The sequence below is a fragment of the Bison bison genome, unplaced genomic scaffold (genome assembly GCF_000754665.1).
Source record: "Bison bison bison isolate TAMUID 2011002044 unplaced genomic scaffold, Bison_UMD1.0 scf7180017864036, whole genome shotgun sequence".
Classification (NCBI taxonomy): domain Eukaryota; kingdom Metazoa; phylum Chordata; class Mammalia; order Artiodactyla; family Bovidae; genus Bison; species Bison bison.
This window is the reverse complement of record NW_011494608.1, coordinates 5,990,437-6,003,903: the sequence shown is the minus strand read 5'-3', so window position 1 is coordinate 6,003,903 and position 13,467 is coordinate 5,990,437. Positions and strand designations below refer to the sequence as shown.

General features: G+C 50.7%; 1 protein-coding gene across 10 annotated transcripts in view; it reads left to right on the top strand.

Moving 5' to 3' along the window:
* PTK2 (protein tyrosine kinase 2) overlaps positions 1–13,467 on the top strand; it is a 194,671-nt gene that overhangs the window by 175,948 nt on the left and 5,256 nt on the right. For 6 of the 10 annotated variants that reach the window (XM_010834795.1, XM_010834796.1, XM_010834794.1 and 3 more), the window contains 6 exons: positions 1–83; positions 6,368–6,430; positions 8,950–8,989; positions 9,313–9,419; positions 12,280–12,288; positions 13,217–13,372. In XM_010834795.1, the coding sequence (XP_010833097.1) occupies positions 1–83; positions 6,368–6,430; positions 8,950–8,989; positions 9,313–9,419; positions 12,280–12,288; positions 13,217–13,372 (458 nt within the window). The remainder of the gene's footprint in view (positions 84–6,367; positions 6,431–8,949; positions 8,990–9,312; positions 9,420–12,279; positions 12,289–13,216; positions 13,373–13,467) is intronic. The other 4 variants (XM_010834797.1, XM_010834799.1, XM_010834801.1 and 1 more) reach the window with 2 other exon arrangements.

Below are 13,467 nucleotides of genomic sequence, written 5' to 3'. Positions count from 1 at the left end.
ACCTGATGGAGGAGCGGCTGATCCGGCAGCAGCAGGAGATGGAGGAGGACCAGCGCTGGCTGGAGAAGGAGGAGAGGTTTCTGGTAACTGACGCACGCGCGATGCTTCCACTCCTCGAGCCCCGGGGCACCCGCTGTCCCGCCAGATGGCAGGAGGGTCCATCTTGTCCAGAGCAGGAGCGTTGGTGCCCTCAGACTTGTAGTAGTGGGTTGTTTGCTTTTCCCAACTGACTTTTTCCGGGTAAATTTCTAGGACATCAGCAGTGGCATTGCGGGCTCAGACATAGAACCGTTTCTGTGGCTTTGCATGGCTGCCATGCTCACACAGAAACGACTCCCGCTAAAGCGGCCGCTTGCACACAAGACACTGCCTCTCACCACTGCAGGCCGGTGGCTAGACGGGCAGGCCCCAGGCTTGCCTTCCTGGGTCCTCGAGTTCACGGTCTGAGGGGCACAGCCCTCCGCCCACACACCTCTGGGGTTCCTGGCAGGAAGCGTCTTCCTGGGACAGCTCTTGCCAGCAGCGCCTCAGAAGTCCCTGGGGACAGAGGAGTGGTGACAGCGGTCTCTGTGTGTCACGGGGGCCTCAGTCTCCCAAGCCCTCCCCTGTCAGCCCTCCTTCCTGAAGTAGCGGAAGAAAAGGATGGCTGGATGGAGCAGGACTCGGGGAGCCTTCACCCAGCCCCACATCCGGGGGTCCAGGGCTGGTCCCCTGGGCCGTAAACATCCCCTGGGGCCTCTCATCACCCTCTGTGCTGAGGGACAGGACACCATCGATGAGGGGGATACAGCCGTGTTCAGGACTCTGGGAGTCCTTCAGGCACAGAAACACTTAAATCAACAGCCAGTTGTTTATAAGACAGATAGCCTATTTGCTCTCATTTATTTGTATTTTAAAAGTGACTGTCACAAACTCTCCAGATTAAGCTGAATGTATTGCAGTACCGGTGTCTGGTCTGTGGTTGCTCCTGGGGGCTGAGGAAGGCCAAGGCTGTGAGCTGCTCTGAGCCGGGGTAGCCGGGGGCACTGTGTGGAGCTGGGTGCATGTGGTGCCCAGGCGCACACAGATTGGGGTTTCAAGGTGGACAGGCCCAGGAGGCGTGCTCAGCCTCGTGAAGAGCTGGTCTGTGGGGAAGCTGGATGCCTAAGCCCAGCTCCACTGTCTGAGTGATGGCAGGTGTCCGGAATCAAGACTGGAGACTCTGCCGGCTGTCAGCTGTTGGGTCTGTTCCTTCTAACTGAGATTTTACATACCACAGACATGCAGATCCTAGGTGTACAGTTGGATGAGTTTTGATAAATGTGTAAGTCCGCATACCCTCCTCTCCGTACGTAGAGCTTTTCTGTCAGTCCAGTAGCCTCCAACTCGTGTTCAAGACACATTAGTGAGCCGTGTAACCTGTGCCACGGGGCTCCAGTCAGTGCCGCGTCCTGTGACAGGCGTGGTGTCCTGGTCCCCTGAACTCATGACACTTGCGCCGTTTGTTCCTGACCCTCATTCCTCCCATACAGCCTCGGAATCTCCTCTAAGTCCAGCTCTTGCCTCGCTAAATCACTGCCTGTTCATTCAGAGTTCCCCTCACTGGCAGCTTGGTGTCTCATTCTCACTGACTGTTGTTTTAGTCACTCAGTCGTGTCCGACTCTTGTGACCCCATGGACTGTAGCCCGCCAGGCTCCTCTGTCCGTGGGATTTTCCAGGTGAGAATACTGGAGCGGGTTGCCATTTCCTTGAGGGGATCTTCCCGACCCAGGGATCGAACCTAGGTTTCCTGCATTGCAGGCAGATCTTTACCATCTGAGTCATTCTTAGTTATTATTTTTGTATATGAATATGTATTGAGTTTTAGGAAGTTACCTTGTATATAACAATATTTATCACATGAAATCTTTTTGACTGACTTCCTTGGGCTGTCTGAATGCACCATTGTCACTTTTTAAAAACATTTTTTCCCTTTATTTTCAGTTATGTATCTCATATTGCCTGAAGCATCTGTTGCCAACTTTGGTGTTAAATAAGTCCTTGCCTGCTTTTCTTGCTTTTATTTATTTATTTTTTTTTTCTTGCTTTTATTTTTAAAGTTAACGTCTATAATATAATGTTGGCTTTATATTTCAAAAAATAACTTTTAAAAACCTTTTAAAAGGTTTAACATGATGAAGTGTGTGAAGCATTTTGCTTGGTTTTATGCTGGAATCACATTCCAGAGAGGAGTCCCCAGTAAGTCATGGTTGACATCCTTTTAAGGTCCTGGTTTATCTTGTTTGTGATGTTTCATTAGAGTTTCCTGTTGATCTTCATAAGCAAGAATGGTTTATCATTGTCATTGTTACGGTTTCAAGATCAAAACAGTGTTGGTGCCATGAGACAAGTTGCCTAACCGCCGCCGCATCAGCTTTGGGTCAGGTAGCGGGGTAGGGGCGGGGGAGCTGAGAGCAAGCAAGTCGTCAGCCTGGGTGACTGGTGGGCGAGGCGCAGCCCCACCGACCGGGGAGCAAGGTGAGGAGGTGGGGGAATGAATGCCACGCCTGGCCCCTCTGCAGTCCTGTCCCCTCCCAGCTGTGTCTCCTGCCCCAGCCGTGGTGATGTTTCTAAAACTCGGCTCTGATCCTGTCCTTCTCTGACTCAGAGTCTGCTGGTGGCCACCAGTGGGTGACCGCCCGGGGCCCTCCATCCTTCCTGCCGTCCGGGCCTACCCCCCAGGTCAGCCCCCGATTGTGGCAGAGAGGATGGAGCCGGGGAGGCGTGCAGGGCCGGCCTAGCAGCTGCAGAGCGTTCCGGGGCAAGGGCACACTGAGCGCAGGAGCCTAGACTCGGGGTCAGCCGGATGAGGGCTGAGAGTCCCAGTTGTTGTGACCCACATAGCTGTTTACCGCTTTACGCTTTAACGTATTCATCTGTGAAGTAGCTACAATGTCCTCTGTAAAGGGCACTTTTCTGTTGGGTGGAATTGAGGATTAAGCATGTAACCTGTGAACAGTGGAGCGGGGGGAAGTACGCCGTTAATCTCTCCAAGGGCTTTTCTCTCTATCAGCCGGGAGGCGGTGCTGCTGAGAGTCTGGACTGTGCACCTCAACCAGAATACCTGCAGGCCGCTCCCAACCTTTTTTTTTTTTTTCTAAACCATTATAGACCTGATACTCTAGTGAAATAAAAAGCAGTTACTAGAAAAAAGGAAAATTTTTTAAAGATACAGAAAGTTTTATTTTGAGCTCCAAAAGACCCAAAAATTACTATTTAGATTGCTGTAGAAATTTCCGAAGATGCTCGTCCTCTTGCTTCTGTCTCATAACGCCCTGGCACCAACAAGTCTGTTCTGAGCCACCCTGGTCCTCGGTCTGTGCCGGGCGCAGAGCTGCCATGCCGTTCCGGGCTCAGCTTGCATCCTGGTGGGGGAGTCACCTTCTTCTTTGAATACTTAACATTGCTTTGTCAGTAGTGATTCCCAGATTCTTTTCTAATAGATCAGAATCAGCAGCTGTTTATGGAAGCATCCAATTTTAGGCCCTACCTCGTTGTGTGAGGTGACTTTTTATCGAGCACTTTGGAGAGTCGCGCATCCCTCAGGTCCCTCCCCCTCTGTTGGCACACATTTGTCAGGGTGGCAGGCTCTTGCCTAGAGCACAGGGCCGCGACCTACAGTGGAATCTTGGTGGCATGTCCCCACCTCCTTCTCTGATGTCATGCAGCCTGTGCAGTTTCTGAGATGGCTCCACGGCGGTGGAAGCTGTCCTGCAAACTGGCAGGAGAGAGCCAGCAGCCTTGATCAGAGCCTCAACACGCTGGGCGGTCCTGCTTTCCTCTTGGGTGCTGCTTTCAAAGAGAAAAGCTTTGCTCCCTGTTTGTTTTGCTTGCTGTGTGCACGGTCATTCTCTAATGCAGGGCTGTGCTGAAGGTAGGGTTTTAACTTTAAAATGAGAACGTTTTGAGTATATAAAAGCTGCTTTGTGTTCTGAGAAAGGAAATGAATGTTGGAGCTGATTTCCCCCTCGTGGCAGAGTCAGCTAGCGGGAGTGAAAGATAAGCATCAGGACGGGGTCACAGGGTCCCAGACAGGACTCTGCTCCCACCCAGGACACAGCCCTCCGTGTTTCCTCCATGGTCCAGGTGTGAAGACAGGGTGGTGCACGGGGAGAGGACTTCAAGTTGGAAGCCTTCCTTCAGCACATATTTGCTAAACATCTCATATGTGCCCATTTCTGTGCCAGTTCGTTCAGTTGTGTCCAACTCTTGCATCCCCATGGACTGCAGCACACCAGGCTTCCCTGTCCATCACCAACTCCCAGAGCTTGCTCAGACTGATGTCCATCAAGTCGGTGATGCCATCCAACCATCTCATGCTCTGTTGTCCCCTTCTCCTCCTGCCCTCAATCTTTCCCAGCATCAGGGTCTTTTCCAAGGAGTCACTTCTTCACATCAGGTGGCTAAAGTATTGGGGTTTCAGCTTCAACATCAGTCCTTCCAATGAATATTCAGGACTGATTTCCTTTAAGATTGACTGGTTGAATCTCTTTGCAGTCCAAGGGACTCTCAAAAGCATCAATTCGTCAGTGCTCAGGTTTCATTGTAGTTCAACTCTCACATCCATACATGACTACTGGAAAAACCATTTCTGTGCCAGACACTTACTTAGTCCTTGTAATAATCATACAGGTGAACTGGATCAGGAGAAGTGAAGCCCCTTGTCCATGGCAGCTTAGCACCTGTGTGGTGAGAAGAAGCAGGCGTTGTGCCACGTAGGGAAGGGGCGGGGGAGTCCCAACAGGTGGCACTTCGCTTGTTGACTGGCCGCGGGTTTTCAGTGAAGTCCAGCGGTGCTGGGGCACAGGGCCTCATGGACAGAGGCAGGCGCGGGACAGAGATGCAACCTGGTGGCTGACACATTCTGCTTTTCGCATGTTCAAACCCTGTGGCTCAGTAACTCAGCTGTCAGAAACATGTGCCCAGGAAGTGCTCAGGAATTTAGTCAAAGGTTTGTACACAGAGCTGTTCACCCAGAGCCTGTTCATGCATTTGAAATTTTGAAAACGGCCCAAATGTTCAGCAAACAGCAGGTGAGCCGTTTTATTGTGCTTCACACATACGTGGCGGTCTCAGTGCTTTGCCAGCACTACCTCGCTTAATCTTGACGAGGATTGGGGTGGTATGCAGCGAGTGGTGTCACCTACTACCCGTGTTACAGATGAAGAGGTTGAGGCCCAGGTCTCACAGCTTGAGAGTGCAGGGGCCTGACCCAAGTCCCACACCCTACATACATACATTGCTCTGCTTTGGTGGCATTTTCTACTCTGAGGACAGTGGAGCTTGAGTACTTTTTTTCCTTTGAATTTGTACATCAGATGGCTAGTGCCAGCACCCAGGCTGCTTCCACCTTGTTCTGTGTGTGACAACATTCACACTCTGGAATACTGTGCAACATTTCCCATGTTTGCCAGTTTCCGCTGTGTGATGTCATATGAAGGCTACGGAATTATATGACACGGTTTCACTTTTGAAAACACATCTAAGTAAAGCGAGAGACCAAGCTCATCTCTCTGTCACCACCTCTAACAGGCGCCTGTGGCTAGTGTCCTCAGCACCTGGCCCTCATCAGGACGTTCTTTCCTTTACAAGAGTCGTTTTTCCTGTGTCATCTCTGCCAAATACAGGGTTTCTGAAAGAGACGGTGCACTGACGGAGACCAAGAAATGAGTGGTCAGCCTGGAGAGGGCAAGGGGAACGTCCCTTGAGATGGGCTTCGGCCAGTGTGCCTGGCACAGAGGGGCAGGTGTCGGCGTGTCTGCCTGTGGGCTGCGTGAAACCCGCACCGTGGTGGGGCAGGCTGGGGCCACTGCACGGCGTTGTTTCCGTGAGGAGGAAACCCACCAGGCCCCACACCCTCACAGCGTGTGGCCTACTTTGTTTAGTCTTCTGTTAGTGACATTCACCCACTCTTACTAAGTCGAGATTCCTCTGTCTGGTTTCGAATTCTGGGTGCACCATGCGGTGGGGGGTACCCGTCACCGGACCATTTGCTGGTTTGGCAAGACAGCCAAGTAGGAATAAGCCTCCACCTGCCAGGAAGACGTCATCGGTGCCTGCTCCCGGGGCAGGGGTTTCTCGGGAAAGAAAGCGTGCTGCTAGGAAGAGAGGTGAGGCCCACATCTTCGTGTGTCACGTGGGGTGGGGCGCAGGCCAGTTCTGTTAGCTGTGCACGCGTGCAGAGAAGGGGGCTCTGCTGGGCCCACTGACTTGCACTTGTCACCCATGGGCTTTGAGAGTCTTTCTGAAACTCTGGAACTTTCAACTCTTCAAGACGCTTAGTACAGAAGTACATCAGTGGTTTTCAAGCCGAAAATGAAACTGTGTGGTTTGCTCTTGTTTCTCCAGAAACCTGACGTGCGGCTCTCTCGAGGCAGCATCGACAGGGAGGACGGAGGTCCTCAGGGCCTGGTAAGCAGCTGCCTGCATCCTTGTCAGGACTGGGACCTCTTTGTGTCTTGGGGTGTCCACGCTTTTTAGTATTTGTCATACAGAACGCAGTGACTCGTTCCGTAACTGAAACCAGCATTCCAGCCAAGGTTATTAAAACATACAGTACACAGAATTTCTCCCCATCACTAACACAGTCTTTTCAGTAGTAAGCTGAAATACTGAAATACGTGCACACGTTAACTGTTACTACAAGTTGTCATCTGGCCAAATTTGTATACTCTTATTTCGTGTTTTATAAAAGTTTCCACAGTCAGAGAAAATTTGTTCAATCAGGAAATTTTTCTCCTGGATGTTGTAGGAGAAAATGCCTGAAATTCTCTTTGAAGACCTAGCTTCTTATTGTTCTAAATACATTTAAAGCCTGCTAGAAATATTCCCTGTTCTTTAGGGGAGAGTAGTTAAAATTATTTTATTAGGATTTCCATCAATGGATATCTGGTTAAAATAAATTAAGAGAAAAATAATAATAAAAGAAAAAACTTAAATTCCCAGTAAAAAAGGGAAACTGCCACTTGCTGGGTAATGGAATTAAGGAGATAAATTTCCACCCTAATAAGGCTTTTGGGTATATATAAACCACTTCATTTCTAGACGCATGCCTGCCTACATACATACACACATGTGTGCATACATATGTAAAAACATACATACATGAGACCAGGTTGTCAGCCAGCTGGAGAATGCATAGTTTTCCCTAGTCTGTGCTATAAAATCCAGCTCCCCTAAGACCTGGCCCCTGGAAGATGTGGCCAGTCACCAGCATGTGAGGGTTTGGCCTTTCCCATCACACACACGTGTGCACACACACACACACACACTGGGCTCTACAGAGTGTTTGGTGTTCACACACACACACACACACACACACACAGTGGGCTCTACGGACAGAATGTTGGGGTTCTTTAGTCCACATGTGCAAAATCACACAGTCCCCCATTTAACATCTCCACACACAGGGCTCCTTCCTTATGTTGAAAAGATGACACACATCTGAAAGCATTTTTCTCTAAGATCAGAAACACGACGAGGATGCTTACTTTCCTCACATTTATTCAACATAGTATTGGAAGTCCTAGCCACAGCAACAGACAGGAAAAAGGAATAAAAGGAATTCAGGTCAGTAAAACTGTCACTCTTTGCAGATGACATGATACTATACACAGAAAATCCTAAAAATGCCACCAGAAAGCTATTAGAACTCATCAATGAATTCAGTAGAGTTACAGGATACAAAATTAACGTAGAGAAATCTATTGCATTTCTATACACTAAGAATGAACTATCTGAAAGAAAAATTAGGGAAATAATCCCATTTACCACCACATCAAAAAGAATAAGATACCTAGGGATAAACTTAACGTAAGGAGACAAAAGACGTGTACTTTGAACACTAGGATGCTGATGGAAGAAACTGAAGACAATACAAATGGCTGAAAAGACCTGCTGTGGGTTTGGACTGGAAGAAGTGATGCGGCTAAAATGACCAGTGCAGCCCCTGTCAAGACACTAATGGCGTTGTTAGCAGACCCAGGACAGATACATTTAAAACATGTATGGAAACACAAATGACCCTGAGTAGCCAAAACAGCCTTGGGGAAGAACAGAGCTGAAGGAAGCACCCTTCTTGGCTTCAGACTATACTGCAAAGCTGCAGTAATCAAAACAGTAAGGTCCTGGCACAAAGACAGACACGTAGGTCAGTGGAATAGAACAGAGTACCCTGAAATAAAGCCCCATACTGTGATCAGGTCGTCTTCAAAACAGGGAGTGTTCAGTGACCTGGCGGGAGCTGCTGCGGTCCTGGGTGAGGAGCAGTTGTGGCTCTGTGTGCTGTCTCCTGATCCTTGTGTTTTAAAGAAGTGGGTCTCTGCTCAGTAAAAAGGAAAGCACCTTAAAATACTTGTATTGTAGCCAGTTTATTGTTTTAGAGTAACCAAGGCAAGTCTCTCTTCAAAAGTAGGGTAGGGTTCTGAACATACTTCTTTTCATTCAGTCAGCCTAGGATAGGTGGCTCTGTAGGCACGGCGGTCTAGACGAGGGCTGGTTGTCTGTGCGCCTGCCTGGGGTGGTCTGGCTTCCTGGCTTGGCCTCTGGCTAGTGCAGAGCAGAGGGCGTGTCACCCCAGTTCCTTCAGGCGATAGTGACAACATAGATGTCCCAGTGCTGTGAAACCTCTTCTCGTTGCTGTCCCCAATAGCTCCCCTTCTTGTGATGGGGTGGGGCGCGGGGGGCCGTGCATCCAGATGCAGACACAGATTTCACACTCCTGTAGGCCAACTGGAGACGTCTGTGGACATAATTTCTTTAAAGAAATGCTGAAATTGTGACCACCTTGACCCCACACCCCCTGGATGTTAGGTGCAACCGTCTCGTTAGCCTTTGAACCCAGTGTTTAGCTCAGGCGTCCTGGACGGGGCGGCTGTTGCCTTGTGGCGCAGCACCCTACTGCACTGACCCCGTGTCTTTTTTCCCCACAGACTGGAAACCAGCACATATATCAGCCTGTGGGCAAACCAGGTAAGTTAAGAAATGGATTGCGCATCACACAGTTTGTGTAATTTGAAGGGAGTGTAGTTTCTTAGCTTTGGAATGCCTCGTGATGTGTTCATGCTTCTCCCGCTGCAGACCACAGCATGTGTGATGTTTACCAAATTCAGCCCACGCCTGAAGTACTGGAAAACAGGAGTTACAGCTCTAATGCGCCAGAAACACCCCACCCCCACCCCTGCAGGGGGCCCTCTCTCAGACTAGTGCCTGTTGTAATAACTCCGTTTATTTGGGAGTCGTTTCCATCCTTTCCATTAACGGACGTTACTCAATGGGGCTCATTCCTTTACCAGATCCTGCAGCACCACCAAAGAAGCCGCCGCGTCCCGGAGCCCCCGGGCACCTGGGCAGCCTGGCCAGCCTCGGCAGCCCTGGGGACAGTTACAACGAGGGCGTCAAGGTGAGCAGCTTTCATCCCAGGTGCCGACCCTGCAGTGATGTGCGGTGGGGTGGGGGGCTCCTCCATCAGCTCCAGACCCCGCTCGGAGTCAGGACCAGCCTCACTGGGAACTCTTTTCCTGTGTTCTCTCACGTGATAGTCCAGGGCCTCAGTCAGACCCTATCTCAAGAGTGTTTTCTTATCAGACAGGATGTTTCTTTGAGGTAAAGTGCTAGGATACCTTCTGATGGTACAGAGGAGTTGAGCCAGACACCTGGGGGACGCGAGACCTTGAGCAGGCACAGTGTCTCCAAGTCCGTCCACGTGGCTTGGGGCGGCGGGGGAGTGGGGTGTGGGTTTCGATCCTTCCCCGACCGGAACCGCAACTGTGTATGCCCAGCAGCATGTGCTGCGGCTGCAGCTGCCTGCTGTGTGCCCACTCAAGCGGAGGGGCACCTCCACTCCCCATTAGGTCAGTTATCTCTCAGAATATATCTCTAAAATCAAGGTGGTGTGTTGACTGGTATTTTTTCCTTCTTCATGGTGCCTAGAAAAAGGTACATATTAGAACCCAGTAGCTGTGATCAATCCTGATAAGCTGTGTTTCATTGACAACCACCATTTACTGAGTGCCAGCTGCTGTGGCAGAACTTGTCCTGTGTAGTTTAAAGCTCACATCAGCCTCACGGGATCGGTGGTCTTACCGTTTTTCTCAGCTTTCACGTGAGACACCCCGGTTCCCAGAGGTTAAAGGGCATTTCAAAGGTACAGCCTCCCTATAGCTGACCCAGCATTTAGCTGCAGACCTGACTTTCCATCCACATGCTGTGTGCTGCCTCTCCAGGTTTACACCAGAAGCCAAGGGGCTGATTTCCTCATAGAGGCAGGAGAGTCAGAGAGGTTGTCCAGGCAGAGAAAACGTCATGTCCAGGCGCGCATCTGCCTGCAGCCTAGAGGCTGCTCTCTCGGACCACCCTGGCCCCTGCAGGGGCAGTGTGGAGGTTAGCATGGGCCCAGAGGCACCCCTGTCCAAGGACAGGTCACCAGCTCCCAGAAACCAGAGTGCTGGTCCTGGGGACGGCCCGGGGCTTGGCTTCCCCAGCTGCCAGGCCTCCGGGCCCATAACTCCGCTAGCAGCACAGAGGAGCAGAAAAGGACAAACCCTTTCCTGATGTGGTTTATTTACATAAATTTTAAAAACGAAGAGAGAAATTGGGTTAGGGAAATTTTTTCATTCTCATAAGCAAAAGAAGAAAATTTCAAAATGGCCTGTATTGCAGTGAAAAACCAACTTTAGAAGTAGATCAGACACCAGCTTAGACCTCTGACCTGTGTTCATTTTTAACATGTGGACTAACATTATGAATAAATATAATGGGGAAACAACCTTGTTACAGGGTATATATAGGATATTGAACAAGTAGAAGTCTTTGTGGAAAGAGTGTGCTTACTTAAAATACACTCTGATTGATAAGTGTGAAGTATTTATCTCTATTATCAAATCCAGTCTGAAAGAAGCTCTCTCTTTAATACAGAAATGCTTACCTTTACCTGGTATAACTGGTATTCATCCAAATAATAGCCAGAAACCAGTCTCAGTTTCTGCTTGGTGGCTTTACATTTCGGCTCTGAATTACCAAAGTCTTCCAGGACGACCCCTCCCACCGCGAGTGGTTGGATTACCTGTGTCTCTGTGGGTTGGTGGTGTGTCCTAACCTTCTTCCAGGGGCCTCCAAGTGGTCAAGCTCAAGAAAATAGGAGGCCAGTGTCAGCTGTCTGCAAAGCAAGCTGGTGCTGTGGGAGGGTCCCCGGGAGTGGCCCCCGGCGGTATGATGACAGTGCTGCCCTCACAAGAGCTGGGCAAAGGATGAACACAAAGGAACGAGCTTTGAACAGAGTAGGACGGACCGCCCTCTCCTCTAGGAGTCCAGTCGTGGTTCTTTGTCGGAGCCCCGGCTGCCACACCTGAGGAAGCCCCCCTCTCCATCCTGATTGATGCCCTTTGAGCCGGCTCTCCCGCCACATTCAGCATCTCAGTGCCAACGCTTCTGCTCTCGGAAGTGATGCTGTTACTAACAACTTCCCCCTTTCCTGCGCACACAGCGTGGAGGATTGGACCTCAGAATTTAGGATTCTGCTGAATTTCTATACCAAAGGGTATAGAATTCAGACAGTTCTAAAGAAAAGTCAAGAAATCCATATTTCTCTCAGTTAACTTTGTCGGTCATATTACAGTAGAATAGCTCTAAAGCTATAGAGAAAAGAAAACATTAAATAAAATTTCTAGACTTAAAATAAAGGAAGAACCCAGCCATAAGAACTGGTTCAAATGAGGGGTATTTTTTGTTCGTTTGTTTTTAAATGAAGTTCCTGGTATCTTTAAATACAGCCCCCAGTCGGGCATCTCTGTCACAGCGGACGGCTGGGTCAAAGCCTGTTTCCGAGGATGTCGGGTGTCGGGGGCGCTCAGGGACTGAGGGTGTGCCGTTCCTCCTGAACCTCAGGAGTCCAGCGGGCAGTGTTGTGTGAACACAGCATAGATACGCCTCTTTCTTTATAGAAGACCCCCAATTCTGTGGATCCTTGCACGGCTGCCGGATTGTCACGCTCGGGCTTTGCATGTTGTTTTCCTCATTTATTCATGAAAGCAAGCATGGTGCATGGCAGGCCCCTACTGAGTACGCGGGTGCCCTGAACAGACCGCCCGGCGGCTGCGCTTGGCTGGCCCGCGAGCCAAGCAATAGGCGGGAACCCGCTCCTCTTGTTCTGCTCGTGTGTTTTTACGGGGGTTTTGTCTGCTGCCTTTATTAATACTGTTTTTCTTTTTTCCCTCTCTCTGACAAATTCCTTTAACTTGTCCTCACCTTCCGTTCGACAATAGCCATGGAGGGTAAGCACATGGTGTCTGCGTGTCTGTCCAGCTCTCCGTCACACCCTGCTCTGCATGCTCATCTGGACCAGGAGGCGGGAAGCCCGGGGAGGACGCGTTCGCTTGGTTTGCCCCCAAAGCAGCACGTGTGTTTGCCGCAGAGTGACCACGAGCATCTGGGCAGTGGTGGAGCACTCCTTCGCTTTCTGTCCCGGGGTCAGAGATGGCTGAGGGCTGGCAGCAAGTCCACACGGGCGAGTGCTGCTGCTGCCCCTCGGTCTCGTCAGGATAGACGCGTGCTGTCCTTCCGTGCCTGGGCGGCCGGTTTGACTTTTAACGCACTGGCGGTTCCTCCGGGGCCTCAGCGCAGCCTTCAGGGCTCGGGTTGTCTTGGGTAGCACTTGCTGAAGCCTGTGTGCCCATGCCCTGTGGTGGGCACCTTCACATGTGCTCCTTCGTTTCACCCCCATCTCGACTGTGGGTGAGGGAACAGGGGCCCCCCACAGAGCAACACCCGCACAGCTCCCGCTGCAGCAGCGCTCAGCACACAGAGGTTGTCCGTTTAAAGGAGACTTGCACTTGTCCACTTGTTATAACCATAAGTCCTCAGAGAGGCGTGGGGTTCCCGGGTTCTTCCTCTTCTGGTGAATGATTTTGGGGGTTTAGGGTAGTGAATCACCTCTCTGAATGAACTGGGGCTTTGAGTACAATGCGTGCGATTCCCTCTCATTTCCTTTAACTGAGCTCAAAGTTAGAAAAAGTTGTGCCTTAGTCGTTTGTCACTTGGATGAACTGCTTTCCATCATCCTCAGACTGAAGTGTGTCCCCTAAGACAAGATCCCTTAAGTGATCTGCTCTGATCTCTCTTAAAGACCCTTCCTAGCCGCATTGCGGTGATACGTTGCCATCTGCTGGACGAGGGAAAGATAACTGGCTTCTGTATTGGCAGCTTCAGCCCCAGGAGATCAGCCCCCCTCCCACGGCCAACCTGGACCGGTCCAACGACAGGGTGTATGAGAACGTGACAGGCCTGGTGAGAGCGGTCATCGAGATGTCCAGCAAGATTCAGCCCGCCCCGCCGGAGGAGTACGTCCCCATGGTGAAGGTGAGCTAAGCCCCGTCACGCGCACGGCTGCAGTCCCTGCGGCCCTCAGGCCCATCCATCCCGCCGCTTCAGAAGGCCCGTGCCGCGCGGGGACC